Raw genomic sequence first — 14205 nt, 5'->3', positions numbered from 1 at the left:
AAGGGGGGGGGCAGGCAGTACCCTAGACCTGGTGGGGGGGGAGATAACTTTCGTGGCTGAGGAAGAGCTTTCAGAAATTCTGTCCATGAAAACAGCACCCCCAGCCCTCTTCTGCTGTTTTCAAAGGGGTCTCCTTTGAAGCAGCTGCAATAGGGGGTCTTTTTGTCTCCCTGCTGAGAGTTCACGCTTGGAGCTAGCAGTTGTTGAACTCCTGGGCTTAACACCTTCGGGGCAAGCGCCTGATTTGGGGAAACCGCCATTCCTTCACCCAGGAAAACCCAAATACAGTCCTTGCTTGCTTTGCTTTCGTGCATGCAAGCAAGAGAGGGCCATACCTTCCCACTTATCTCAGCCTTTCCTCAACCTGTGGGTCCCCAGATGTTGTTGAACTACAACTCCCATCCCCCCTAGCTAGCAAGGCCAGAGCTCAGGGATGATGGGAGTTGTAGTCCGACAACATCTGGGGACCCGCAGGTGGAGAACCGCTGAGCTAAGAGGACAGAGGGGAAGCTCTTCCATAGAGTCTGCATAAGCCAGGCTTCCTCAACCTCCAGGTGTTTCGAGACTACAATTCCCATCATCCCTGACCACTGGTCCTGCTAGCAAGGGATCGTGGGAGTTGTAGGCCAAAAACATCTGGTTGAGGAAGCCTGGTGTAAGCTGAGCTTAAGGCAGCCTTTCTCAACCTGCAGGTCCCCAGATGTTGTCGAACTACAACTCCCATCACCCCTAGCTAGCAAGGCCAGAGCTCAGGGATGATGGGAGTTGTAGTCCATCAACATCTGGAGACCCACAGGTTGAGAACGGCTGGCTTAGCTGGTCCCAGGGCTCTAGGGTATTTTGGGGGGTGGGGCAGCCCATGTTTTTGACCCACGCAGGAAACAGAGATTGACCTGAGCTACGTGCCCATGACATTTCCACCAAGATATCCCCCCTCCCCACCACCAAAGACTCTTAGCGAAGCGGGAGAAGACGAAGGACTCAGCGTTTTTGCGACATGGCATGCAGACAGCGAGAACAGTCCTTTAGGAGGAGGTCAGCCCCCCTCACCCCACCGAGCGACCCCCCCCAATCTCCACCCCCCACCCAATTAAGCTAAGTCCCCCTACCCCACTATCTGCCTGACACCTGCTCTCCATGCCACCCCAAACCCATATCTATGACTCCCCACTCGGTTGCTTCCCTGTTTCTTAATAACACCGTGCGTGCGCTCCTATGCGCAGCGCAGAAGGCAGGGGCGCCACAGGCAAAAAAGGAAGCGTTGTGGTGCCCGGTGGAGAGGGCATCTCTCCCAACCCCCCCAAACGCTGCACGGCGATATTAAGAAACGGATGTCAGGCCTGTCGTCACGACAAGCGGTTGTGCACAGTTGCAGGGAATGTGTATTGGGTGCCTACAAGTGTATGGGCAATCTATCTGGAAGATGAATGGTATTTCGGAAGTTGGTGATCTGGCACGGTTCTTGACCCTTGTTAAATTCTTTGACGGCATGAAGAACAGCCGAATCAGTTGGGAGGGAGTGCTAGTGCTGGGGACCTTATTTGATGTTGGACATTGCTTTTTAAAAATAATAATAATGGGACGTGGGTGGCGCTGTGGTCTAAACCACAGAGCCTAGGACTTGCCGATCCGAAGGTCGGCGGTTCGAATCCCCGCAATGACGGGGTGAGCTCCCGTTGCTCGGTCCCTGCTCCTGCCAACCTAGCAGTTCTAATTTCACCACAGTGGACAGTGAGCTGTAGAATGGAAACAGTTCTGCAATGTGATGAATGGGACTTCTCCTAACATCCATACTCCAGAACGGGAGACAGACCTTTGCAAGTCAAGCTGTCGTCGTAAGCCTTGATTATTCATTGGGATGACCCTACTAAAAAGTCATAAGGCTCATTGAGATCAATGGGCTTAAAGAAATCATGCCCTTGATTTGGGTGGGTTGTAATCCTAACCTGGGACGTGGGTGGCGCTGTGGGTTAAACCACAGAGCCTAGGACTTGCCGATCAGAAGGTCGGCGGTTAGAATCCCCACAATGACGGGGTGAGGTCCCGTTGCTCGGTCCCTGCTCCTGCCAACCTAGCAGTTCGAAAGCACGTCAAAGTGCAAGTAGATAAATAGGTACCGCTCCGGCGGGAAGGTGAACGGCGTTTCCGTGCGCTGCTCTGGTTCGCCAGAAGCGGCTTAGTCCTGCTGGCCACATGACCCGGAAGCTGTACGCCGGCTCCCTCGGCCAGTAAAGCGAGATGAGCGCCGCAGCCCCAGAGTCGGCCACGACTGGACCTAATGGTCAGGGGCCCCTTTACCTTTAGAGCACATTCTGGTCCACTGAGTGGGGTTAATCTCATAGCCTATATCGTCCTCCCATTGTTTTTTGATTATGTCTGGGGGGGACGGACACATATGGTCAACAAGGCCACGCCTGCCTTGGATGATGTGGAAGGAGCTGTCCAGTCCTCTGGTGCTGAAGTGGGAAGCAATTGCCTGCCATGTTGGTACTGTGCGCTGTCCGGTTGACCGGTGCTGAAGCCAAGTTCAGCCTGTGTACTGTGCAGTCTCCCCAGGGCTAAAGGGACACCCAGTTGCGTACGTGTAAGAAGGGAAGCAACACACTAACCTTGCCTATCGCCCCAGTTAGCAAAATGCCTCCAGGGTCTGCCTCCACCCCCAAACACAGACCAACCAACACCCCTCCGCTACCTGCTGTCTCTGCTTCCCCCCTCCATCTCTAGATGAGCCCTCCTTTTCCCTCAACCCGCCCACCCCCTACCCCACTCCACCCCCACCCCCTACATCTCCCTTGACCGCTAAGGTTGCGAGAGACAACGAAAAAGCAATCCTTGCAACAAAAAGAACACGGTTGCGCATCCGCCACAACACAGCCTCCGTAGCACCCCTTAGCACCGGCACACAGAGGGTTAAAGCGACACAGTCTGGTTTTTTTGGGGGAGAGGGAAAACGCCCAAATTTTAGGCTCTCTCTGAGAGGGAAAAAAGAAGAAAGAAAGAAACACGGTTTGTACAAAGCCTAACATTTGATTTTTTTTAATCAAAATGGTTTTTTTTTCTTTTCGAAGCCGCGATGGAGAGAAAACGAGAGACCAAGAAAACAAAGACAGTCCTGTCGAGGGCGAAACACACCCCTAACCGCAAAACAGAATTGGTTTTATACAGAAGCAGAACCGGAGGCTTGTTAACACACACTTTGTGGTAGCAGTCGGTAAATCAGACATAAACTTCTCCCGTGTTTGTGCGATGTTTTGCCGTTTCGTTTTTGCAATCGGTCGCCTTTTGACAAACCAGGCAGGGCTGTTGTTCTCGGCTTTCAGAATTGGCTTGGGTGCAACCCTCCCTCTTTCTCCACAGCCCTGATTTCTGTTAACGTGTTGAGGCCCCACGGCCTCAGCCACAGACCCCCAGTTTTGCTGCGTGAACAAGCCTCCGGCGGTCGACTTTTGGAAAATGCACAGAGAAGAGAAAAAACCTGTTGTCAAAAACTCCTGTTAAGTTAAAACGGCGTGGCAGAGTCATGGGGAAAGGGGCTGGGTGTACAAGGTCGCTTCCCTCAGCGCAACTGATATGCGCCTCGCTGAGATTCCCACACACTCCCTGCGCATCAGAACTGAAATCCACGTTGCTGCTGGTCTATGTTTCCTTGTTGCCATGTGGGCCATAGCTGTTAACTTTCCCCTTTTTTAAAGGGAAATTCCCTTATACCGAATAGGATTCCTCGCAAGAAAAGGGAAAAGTGGACAGCTATGATGTGGGCTTCCCTGCCTCTGACACTACACCATGGGGTTTTGTAGTCTTCAAGCTGCACCAGCGAATGCTGGGCAAAGACTACAAAGACCGCATGCAGTGAGAGTGCGAGAAAAGTGGACACCAACCTGCCTCATATCTGCAATTCAATCCACTCGGCTGCCTGCCTTTTTGTGTTTTAAGAATGTAAGAATATCAGAAGAGCCTGGGGCTCAGTGACCAACTAGATGCCCCCGGGAAACCAGAAACAGGATTTGAACCCAAGACCAACTCTCCCCTCCTGCGATTTCCAGCTGCTGGTTTTCAGAAGCACCCCAACTGTTGACGCAGAGCTATGATCATGGCTAGCCGCCATCGATAGCCCTCTCCTCCACGAATTTGGCCAATTCTCTTTTAAAGCCATCTAAGAATAGAGGGCCTGACAGCCTCCTCTGTGTATGGGATGTGATACATAGATAGCAGTCAAGTACAACATATAGGGACGCAGGTGGCGCTGTGGGTTAAACCACAGAGCCTGGGACTTGCCGATCAGAAGGTCAGCGGTTCGAATCCCTGCGACAATGGGGTGAGCTCCCGTTGTTCAGTCCCTGCTCCTGCCCACCTAGCAGTTCGAAAGCACGTCAAAGTGCAAGTAGATCAATAGGTACAGCTCCGGCGGGAAGGGAAACGGTGTTTCTGTGCGCTGCTCTGGTTCGCCAGAAGCGGCTTAGTCCTGCTGGCCACATGACCCGGAAGCTGTACGCCGGCTCCCTCGGCCAGTAAAGCGAGATGAGCGCCGCAACCCCAGAGTCGGCCACGACTGGACCTAATGGTCAGGGGTCCCTTTACCTTTAAGAATAGAGGGCATCACAGCCTCCTGTGTATGGGTTGTAATACATAGACAGCAGTCCAGTACAACATTCCTAGAGCGGATATGAAAGGGGAGGTTTGCTCCAGCCCGTCGGAACTTCCTGTTTCCTCCTGGGCTGGGGCAAACTTCCTTTGCATGTGAAACGACAGAACTGAGACACAGTCATCCTTCAAAAAATTCACATCCATCTGAATTTTCCAATACAGTGGTGCCCCGCAAGATTAATGCCTCGCAAGACGGAAAACTCGCTAGACGAAAGAGTTTTCCGTTTTGGAGGTGCTTCGCAAAACGAATCTCCTATGGGCTTGCTTCGCAAGACGACAATGTCTTGCGAGTTCCTGCTGGTTTTTTTTCTTTCCCCCCCTTTTTCTAAGCCGCTAATCCGCTTATCAGCTGATCCGATCAGCAGATAAGCCGCTAAAAGCCGCTAAAAGCCGCTAAAAGCCGCTAAAAGCCGCTAATAGCGCTAATCCGCTAATTCGTCAATGGGCTTGCTTCGCAAGACGAAAAAACCGCTAGATGAAGAGAATCACAGAACGGATTCTTTTCGTCTTGCGAGGCACCACTGTACAGTTCTCCAAATAAACGGTGTTTACCAAAATGCATTTATTGAGTGCAGAAGCGTGCCTAACTATGAATTTATTCTCGAAAATGGTGTACAAATAGGCATTACACTAGGAAAAATTGCTTGCAAGTTTGTGTTGGACGACTAACGTGTACGCTAGTAAAAGGTTGTTCAGTGAGATGGGGGGAAACATATTTAAGTGAGAGCGGGCGCGTCAGCGTGAGCGGTAACTGAGGCGCCGAGCTCGCCGCAAATTTCCAGCATCCCAGTAGATTCCCCTTCCCCTTCGACTTTAACTTTCTGCCCTCCAAACATTTCCCCTGCTCCCGAACCAGTTGCAACCCAGAACGTGGTTCGCCAACCTGACCCCCGGACTGGATTTCCTTCTGACTGCTGGACAGCTCCCCACCTACCGTATCTCGTGTGAAAGCTCAATTTCTCCATCATGCTTTCCAAGATAAGGCTCAAAATGTCTCCCTAGCACAGCGCTTCACTAAGTATCCCTTCTGAGTCTTAGCAGGCGACAGTAGTTGCACTGGGGGAAATGATCTCAAGATCGGCACCTTTCCAGACTTTGCCACGCCTTTCCCGCAAGGCACAAACCATCGCCTTCCTGTAGCATTCCTGACTTAGTCGTCGTCTTCGTAAATTTATATATCAACATTTTGAGGCCGGGGATGAACTGCCTCGCTCATAACAAAAGCCAGGAATTCTATGAACATGAAAATCGGAGTTGCTTCAGCCCCAGAGGGAAGCAAGGAGATATTTCAGACGCCGCTCCTTGATTGGTGGAAATTATTATTTCACATTTATCTTATGAGCTTTCTTCCATCGTGGAACACAAGACGGTGTACATTAAGTCCTCAGACAATCTCTCATCTGGGGTCTCGCATGTGTGGTGTGGGATTATGATAAGGTTGCCATGTTTTGAAGAGCGAAAAAGAGGACACATTTTCTGACTTCTACTTTAAACTAAGGGCCGCTGTTGTGACAACTCTCCTTTTAAATACCCCTCCTACATGTAGGGGGACACGGGTGGCGCTGTGGGTTAAACCACAGAGCCTAGGGCTTGCCGATCAGAAGGTAGGCAGTTCGAATCCCCGCAATGACGGGGTGAGCTCCCGTTGCTCGGTCCCAGCTCCTGCCAACCTAGCAGTTCGAAAGCACCTCAAAGTGCAAGTAGATAAATACGCTCTGGCAGGAAGGTAAACGGCGTTTCCGTGTGCTGCTCTGGTTTGCCAGAAGCGGCTTAGTCCTGCTGGCCACATGACCACATGGTCTAAACCACGGAGCCTCTTGGGCTTGCCGATCGGAAGGTCGGCGGTTTGATGGTCATTTGTGGACCTTAAGGTCCTCCGCGGGGCATACCAGGAGAGGCGGTCTCGTAGGTACGTGGGTCCTAGGCTGCATATGTCAGCAAGACCTGAAGAGGGCATGTCCTGGAAAAGGAGGACATATGGCAACCCTAGATTGTGGCCACCTCCATCTTTGTCCATGCCCACCATCGGTGTGCGGCCTCTGAACGGTGTCATCTTGTAGCCTTTTTACCGATTGGTGGGCTCTGCGTTGCTCCCAGATGGGAGGAAGGAAGTCAAATGACACCGAGGGCTGGTTCAGAGAAAGAGTTCTTTATTTCTGCTCTCCGGATAGCAGAAGGCACTTGCATGGTCAATTCACAGCAAGTCCAAAGAAATGAGAAATTTCATGCAGTATATATATCCTCCAGGCACCCTTTCCCCCTTCCCCAGGAATCCAGCCACGTCAGCTTGTACACGCAGGTTGACATCACAGATGTTCCTGCTCCGGCACTCTTAACCATAAAAGGGTATTCCTTCCTGTACTTCTGACCATAAAAGGGTATTCCTGTTCCTACTCTTCTCTTGGAGCAAGAGGTCACCATCTCCAAGAACACACTCTGGCACTGTTCCCAGACTAGGTCTGTGCATCAGAGTGTGTCCAGGACGTAAGAGAAGACCTAGACATGTCATCCCTGTTCTACTGGAACAGTCAAGGCCATCCTTGCCGTCATGAACTGATAAAGGAGAGGGCTCTGAGCACTTGTTTATACATCCGGGTTTTTGTTTATACATTGACTCAGAGCTCAAGTTAATGGATTTTAGCTAAGGAAAAATGGGGATTTTGGTGCCTCTTTCAAACTGCCTGCACAGTCAGTTTTAGGTTTGGGAAACACATTCCTTCAATCTCTCGGTTGCGGCTACCTCGTTGGGCTAATCGCGCAGTTCACGAGGGGAGAGGAAACATGTACACAATCCTGAGCTCCTTCGAGGAAGGCACGGCGATATATTTAGAAATGAACAGCACTCCTAATAACTCGAGCGCCTTAGGTCGACTAAGCCAGGAGGCCTCAGTCCGGTTGCAGGCTGTGACCACTTCTACAGAGGACCCCAACAAAAAAAGTCGCTGCAGAACAGGCCAGGTCACATTCCCTACAATTTGCCTCTTATTAAATTATATTAATTTAGCAGAGTTGAAATTAGACCATGTTTCCCAATCATACTGGCCGGCTCCCAGTCGCACTGCATCATGGTTTTGGTAGCCCCACTAGCTAGGGATGATGGGAGTTGTAGTCCGACAGCGACTGCTGGAGAAACCCTGTGATTACCGTATTTTTTGCTCTATAAGACCGACTTTTTCCCACCCAAAAAGTAAGGGGAAATGTGTGTGCGTTTTATGGAGCGAATGCAGGCTGCGCAGCTATCCCAGAAGCCAGAACAGCAAGAGGGATTGCTGCTTTCGCTGCGGAGAGATCCCTCTTGCTGTTCTGGCTTCTGAGATTCAGAATATTTTTTTTTCTTGCTTTCCTCCTCCAAAAACTAGGTGCATCTCGTGGTCTGGTGTGTCTTATAGAGCGAAAAATACGGTATAAGGTCGCAAAGCAAAGCCAGGGCTAAAACGCCGTTGCTGATTCCTGCTCTGCAAAAACTGTCGCAGCGTTTCATGGGGAAGAGGAACAGCCGGTGCTTCTTCTTTTGCCGAATTTTGGACTCTGCAGCGATGGTTTTTTTGGTAGGGTCCTCTCTACCGCCATGTACCCCCCTCCCCCCGGGGGAAAAAGGAGAGAGTAAAAGTAAGAAATGAGTGTTCTACGCACCATCGGACTTACCCCGAAATTGGACGCGGCAAAACGGTCAGAGGCAGAGACGTTGGTAGAGGCAGTTGTGTGAGCATAATAAGCGTTGATGTTGGCTAATAGAGTGCTCATGACTGCTGGCACCCCGGGGCACATATATTTTGAAGACAGGCAGGCAAAATGCCTGGAAGAAAATGAAAACAAGGAAAGGAGGAGGGGGAAACACAGTCAACGCAACTCGGGATTTAGGAAAGCAGACTGAAGCCTTGCGCTTGGCACCAGGGAAAGACAGCTGCGACAGAGAAAATGGGACATAACCTGAGATTTCGACAGGGACTATTATTATTATAGAAGGAGCGTCTCCACCCCCATCGTTCTGCCCGGACACTGAGACCCAGCTCCGAGGGCCTTCTGGTGGTTCCCTCGCTGCGAGAAGCGGGGTTGCAGGGAACCAGGCAGAGGGCCTTCTTGGTGGTGGCGCCCGCCCTGTGGAACGCCCTCCCACCAGATGTCAGGGAGATAAACAACTAAATGACTTTTAGAAGACATCTGTAGGCAGCCCTGTTTAGGGAAGCTTTTTAATGTTTGATGTTTTATCGTGTTTTTAATAATCTGTTGGGAGTTGCCCTGAGTGGCTGGGGAAACCCAGCCAGATGGGCGGGGTAAAATAAATAAATTATTATTATTATTATTCCCACAGAGACTTACGTCATGGCCTGATAGATGGACTCCACTCCATATCTCATAGCAAACTCGTCCACAATCTCCTGGGCAGTTTCGTCGAAGTACACTTTCCACGCGTCGTCGCCCTTCGCCTCGGGTATCTTCACCACGCCGTTGTTTTGGATGTCCGTCACGAAATGGAATAGGTTCTAACGAGACATTGATGGGTTAAAATTAAAACAGAAAAGTCATGTACCTATGGAGGAGGCTATACTACAAACAGTCTCACTTATAAACGCCATCTCCAACTCCTCAGAAAATTCCATCAACGGTGTCTCTGAAAATTTTTACACACCACTTGGGAAGACAGGTGAACTAATGCCAGTGTACTGGAAGAAGCAAAGATCTCCAGTGTCGAAGCAACATCAACTTCGTTGGACTGGTCATGTTGTGCGGATGCCCGATGATCGTCTTCCAAAGCAACTACTCTATTCCGAACTTAAAAATGGGAAGCGGAATGCTGGTGGTCAACAAAAGAGGTTCAAAGACTCTCTTAAGGCAAAACTTAAAATTGTAGCATAGACACCAACAACTGGGAAACACTGGCCTGCGAGCGCTCCAGTTGGAGAACAGCCTTTCCCAAAGGTGTCATGGGCTTTGAAGACACTCGAACTCAGGACGCAAGAGAGAAACGTGCTAAGAGGAAGGCACGCTTGGCAAATTTACACCGTGATCAACTCCCGCCCGGAAACCTCTGTCCCCACTGTGGAAGGATGTGTGGATCCAGAATTGGCCTCCACAGTAACTTACGGACTCACTGTGAAAACCGTGTTCATGGAAGACAATCTTACTCGGCCAAAGAAGACGACGACCAGAAACAGTATACAGTGGTACCTCTGGTTAAGTACTTAATTCGTTCTGGAGGCCCGTACTTAACCTGAAACTGTTCTTAACCTGAAGCACCACTTTAGCTAATGGGGCCTCCTGCTGCCGCCGCACCACTGGAGCACGATTTCTGTTCTCATCCTGAAGCAAAGTTCTTAACCCGAGGTACAATTTCTGTGTTAGCGGAGTCTGTAACCTGAAGCATCTGTAACCTGAAGTGTATGTAAGCCAAGGTACCACCGCATAGCGATGGCAACTGAAGCTTGCAATATTACCCAGTTTAACAGGTTGTCATACGTCCAGATTTTCCCAGACGTTTCAGCGATTTTCCGGCCGGACACTGTTTCCGATGGCCAAACAAAAACATCAGTCCTGTCTTCTGAACTAATTCAGGACCCACTTCCAGGGAGGGGAAGGTTTTTCTGCACTTTGGGCCCAGGGAAGGACAACACACACACACACACACACACACACACACCCCTGGCAGATCAGAGAGGGCCTGAGCAAAGCCCTGGTTCCTAGCTGCGTGGGTGTGGATCTGTCCCAGAACAGCATGGGCACCAAGGTCTCGTGTGCCCCACTCACCTCATGTAGGCAGGTGTATTGCACATGATACGGCGCCACTTTTTCCTCGCCTTTGATCTCCACGCTGATGTGCAGCCGGATCGCCCCAGAGACGGCCGATTTGTCCGTCCGCTTATCTGAAACAGTCCAGGGGAGAATTTGGTAGGCAAGCATCGTGTTTGGAGAAAGGTCAGTTATGTCGCACAGGTGTGCAGAGAACCAGTTGCCTGATAATGATGGCGTTCAGGCAAAATTTCTACGATCTCTGCTGCAGGTACCCAAATGTGTCCCCAACTCCATACTTCTGTTAAAAGCTGGTGAATGCCCAATGTCAACTAAAGCGTGGTGGGCTGCCCTAAAACATGGGCTCAGGATTTCAGGGTTTGATCTAGGAAAGGGTTTGTACCAACACCTGACCAATGAGGAATTTGTCAGCAAATGGCAGAAAACCATGGCTAAAAAAGCCACCTCTATTGGTCTGTCACCCCCCAACTGTATTATCTGGGTTATGAAGGCGCCCTAAAGACGTTAAAGCAAAGATTATGGGATAATGAACACAGTGACTTGCGATCTCGATCACACGCAGTCTGTAGTCCGCTGGCAGTAGGAGTACAATACCCCCAGGGTCTTGGGACTCAACAGTTCAGGGGATTGCCCCTGCCGCCTTCGCAGTCGCTTACCCAAATTGTACCAGACGTCCATCTCCCCACTCAACGTCCGCACCTCGATGATCGTCTGGCCCAGGAAGTCGTCGGATTCCCTCTTAAAGCGCTGCTTCACCCTAGACTTGATGTCGTCGTCTTCGTCCCAGACACGTACCTTGATTCGATCGGAGGAGTTATGGCATTCACTGTTGTTGCGGGAGAAGAAGGCAACGTCACGAACGAGAGCTGTTTGAGATCTTCAGCTCGCAGGGCTACGGTTCCCGGAGCTCCCCCCGCAAAACTTATTCTCCGGGGAGATCACGGCGGGGTGTGTGGTTCTTCCCCATCCCTCTGTGGCTTTACCCCCCCCACAATAATCCTGCGAGGTAGGTCAGGCTAAAGGACAGTGCCTGCCCCAAGACTGCCCAGGGAGCTTTGTGGCCAAGTCTGTGGGTTAAACCACAGAACCTAGGACTTGCCGATCAGAAGGTCGGCGGTTCGAATCCCCGCAATGACGGGGTGAGCTCCCGTTGCTCGGTCCCTGCTCCTGCCCACCTAGCAGTTCGAAAGCACGTCAAAGTGCAAGTAGATAAATAGGTACCACTCTGGCGGGAAAGTAAACGGCGTTTCCATGCACTGCTCTGTTTCGCCAGAAGCAGCTTAGTCCTGCTGGCCATATGACCCGGAAGCTGGACGCCGGCTCCCTCGGCCAATAAAGCCAGATGAGCGCCGCAACCCCAGAGTCGGCCACGACTGGACCTAATGGTCAAGTGTCCCTTTACCTTTTACCTCCAGGTCCTAGTCTGACACTCTAACCACTTTGCCACACTGGATGACAGGTCTCTTGCTGCATCTAACTGAGCGGTCCCCAAACTTCCAGTGACCGATAGACCTTTTGAAAATTGCTGACAGTCTCAGTGGACCAGCTAGATGCAGTCTGGATCTTCATTGCATTTTCTGTTGCTTCTTTTATTTCTTATATTGCATCACATCCTGCATGCCGTAGAAGCCCAGTTAATTTGAACTGTAAGCATGGGCTCCTTGAATGAAGCCCATGGACCCGCCGGCAGTCTACGGACTGCAGTTTGGGAACCCCAGATTTGATATATGATTTGATATATGCTAGAGACAAGACCTTTGTTGGTCCGTATAGTTAAAGCCATGGTTTTCCCGGTAGTGATGTATGGAAGTGAGAGCTGGACCGTAAAGAAGGCTGATCGCCGAAGAATTGATGCTTTTGAATTCTGGTGCTGGAGGAGACTCTTGAGAGTCCCATGGACTGCAAGAAGATCAAATGCATCCATTCGGAAGGAAATCAGCCCTGAGTGCTCACTGGAAGGACAGATCCTGAAGCTGAGGCTCCAAGACTTTGGCCACCTCAGGAGAAGAGAAGACTCCCTGGAAAAGACCCTGATGTTGGGAAAGATGGAGGGCACAAGGAGAAGGGGACGACGGAGGACGAGATGGTGGGACAGTGTTCTCGAAGCTACCAGCATGAATTTGACCAAACTGCGGGAGGCAGAGGAAGACAGGAGGGCCTGGCGTGCTCTGGTCCAGGGGGTCACGAAGAGGCGGACACGACTAAACGACTACACAACAACAATAACAGAGATGAGGACACCGGGATATCAACTCACAAGTGGAAGTTCTCCTCCCAGATCGGGTTCAGGTTGCCGTAGATTGTTTTGGTCCTCTTTTTCGTCTTCCCGACCTGGACAGTGACGTACGGGTCGCTGGACCCGGTCTTGTCCTTCGCCTGCAGCCCTTGCGCACAAACCACTGGTCGAGCGATCCCATGCGCAGCCGAGTGCCATTTCAATGGGTTTCATGCGCACCCACGGCCGGGTGCGACCCCCCCAAAAAACAGCCACAAAACACAAAGAGAGAAAAATGAGGGTGGAAACAACAATAATAATTTATTATTTATACCCCACCCAACTGGCTGAGTTTTCCCAGCCACTCTGGGCGGCTCCCAACCAAGTGTTAAAAACAATACAGCATTAAATATTAAAAACTTCCCTGAACAGGGCTGCCTTCAGATGTCTTTTAAAGATAAGATAGCTGCTTATTTTCTTCACATCTGAAGGGAGAGTGTTCCACAGGGTGGGCGCCACCACCGAGAAGGCCCTCTGTCTGGTTCCCTGTAACCTCACTTCTCGCAATGATGGAACAGCCAGAAGGCCCTCGGAGATGGACCCAGGTGTCTGGGCAGAATGATGGGGGTGGAGACACTCCTTCAGGTATACTGGACCGAGGCCGTTTAGGGCTTTCAAGGTCAGCACCAGCACTTTGAATTGTGCTCGGAAACGTACTGGGGGCCAATGCAGATCTCTCAGGACCGGTGTTATGTGGTCTCCACTCCCAGTCTCCAGTCTAGCTGCCGCATTCTGGATTAATTGCAGTTTCCAGGACACCTTCAAAAGTAGCCCCACATAAAGCTCATTGCAGTGGTCCAAGCGGGGTATAAATAAAAATTTATTATTATTATATTACTGGGCTACAAGGGATCACCAAAGAAGAAGATTTCTCTATGCTCATCTGGCTCTCTGTGTTTGCACATATCTACATGCCTGTCTGTATAAACGGCCACTGGCTTGACGTACCTGTAATGCTGATCTTTGCAGACCACTTTGAGGTCCCATCCAGAACACTCTGCTTCACAGCTTTCATCTGCTGGGTGTGAGTGGTCTTGGAGACGGCGAAGATCTCCTGGATCAGCTCAAAGATCTCGGGCTTATTGCGCTCCCGGATCTTCATGCGATCTTTCAGCACCATGATAATATTCTGCGTGCGGTCCTCAGCCCCGTGCTTGGAACTTTTCTCAGCCGCCCCTGGACAGAGAGAGAGAGATTTGCCGTGGGTGGGTTACTACCGCCGTCACTGCAATGCATTCTGATTATTCCACGCATTAGGAAACCTGTTTTACATTTCATAGAAGTGGGAAGAGCTGTTACACAGCAGAACAATAGGTTGTGCCTAAGAAGATCAAACCTATCCATTCTTAAGGAAATCAGTCCTGAGTGCTCACTGGAAGGACAGATCCTGAAGCTGAGGCTCCAAGACTTTGGCCACCTCAGGAGAAGAGAAGACTCCCTGATGTTGGGAAAGATGGAGGGCACAAGGAGACGGGGACAACGGAGGACCAGATGGTGGGACAGTGTTCTTGAAGCTACCAGCATGAGTCTGACCAAAC

At 50.8% G+C, this 14205-nt stretch overlaps 1 protein-coding gene across 2 annotated transcripts in view; it reads right to left on the bottom strand.

The window, feature by feature from the left end:
• The window catches only part of LOC308577445 (protein unc-13 homolog A), a 112382-nt gene that overhangs the window by 46729 nt on the left and 51448 nt on the right, over positions 1-14205 (bottom strand). For both annotated transcript variants that reach the window (XM_081177622.1, XM_081177621.1), the window contains 6 exons: positions 13616-13843; positions 12650-12791; positions 11049-11218; positions 10390-10505; positions 8965-9128; positions 8290-8440 (listed from right to left, as the gene is read on the bottom strand). In XM_081177622.1, the coding sequence (XP_081033748.1) occupies positions 8290-8440; positions 8965-9128; positions 10390-10505; positions 11049-11218; positions 12650-12791; positions 13616-13843 (971 nt within the window). The remainder of the gene's footprint in view (positions 1-8289; positions 8441-8964; positions 9129-10389; positions 10506-11048; positions 11219-12649; positions 12792-13615; positions 13844-14205) is intronic.

This window comes from Podarcis bocagei, assembly GCF_964188305.1.
Source record: "Podarcis bocagei genome assembly, chromosome: 18".
NCBI classification, from domain to species: domain Eukaryota; kingdom Metazoa; phylum Chordata; class Lepidosauria; order Squamata; family Lacertidae; genus Podarcis; species Podarcis bocagei.
This window is presented reverse-complemented; position numbering and strand designations above follow the sequence as displayed.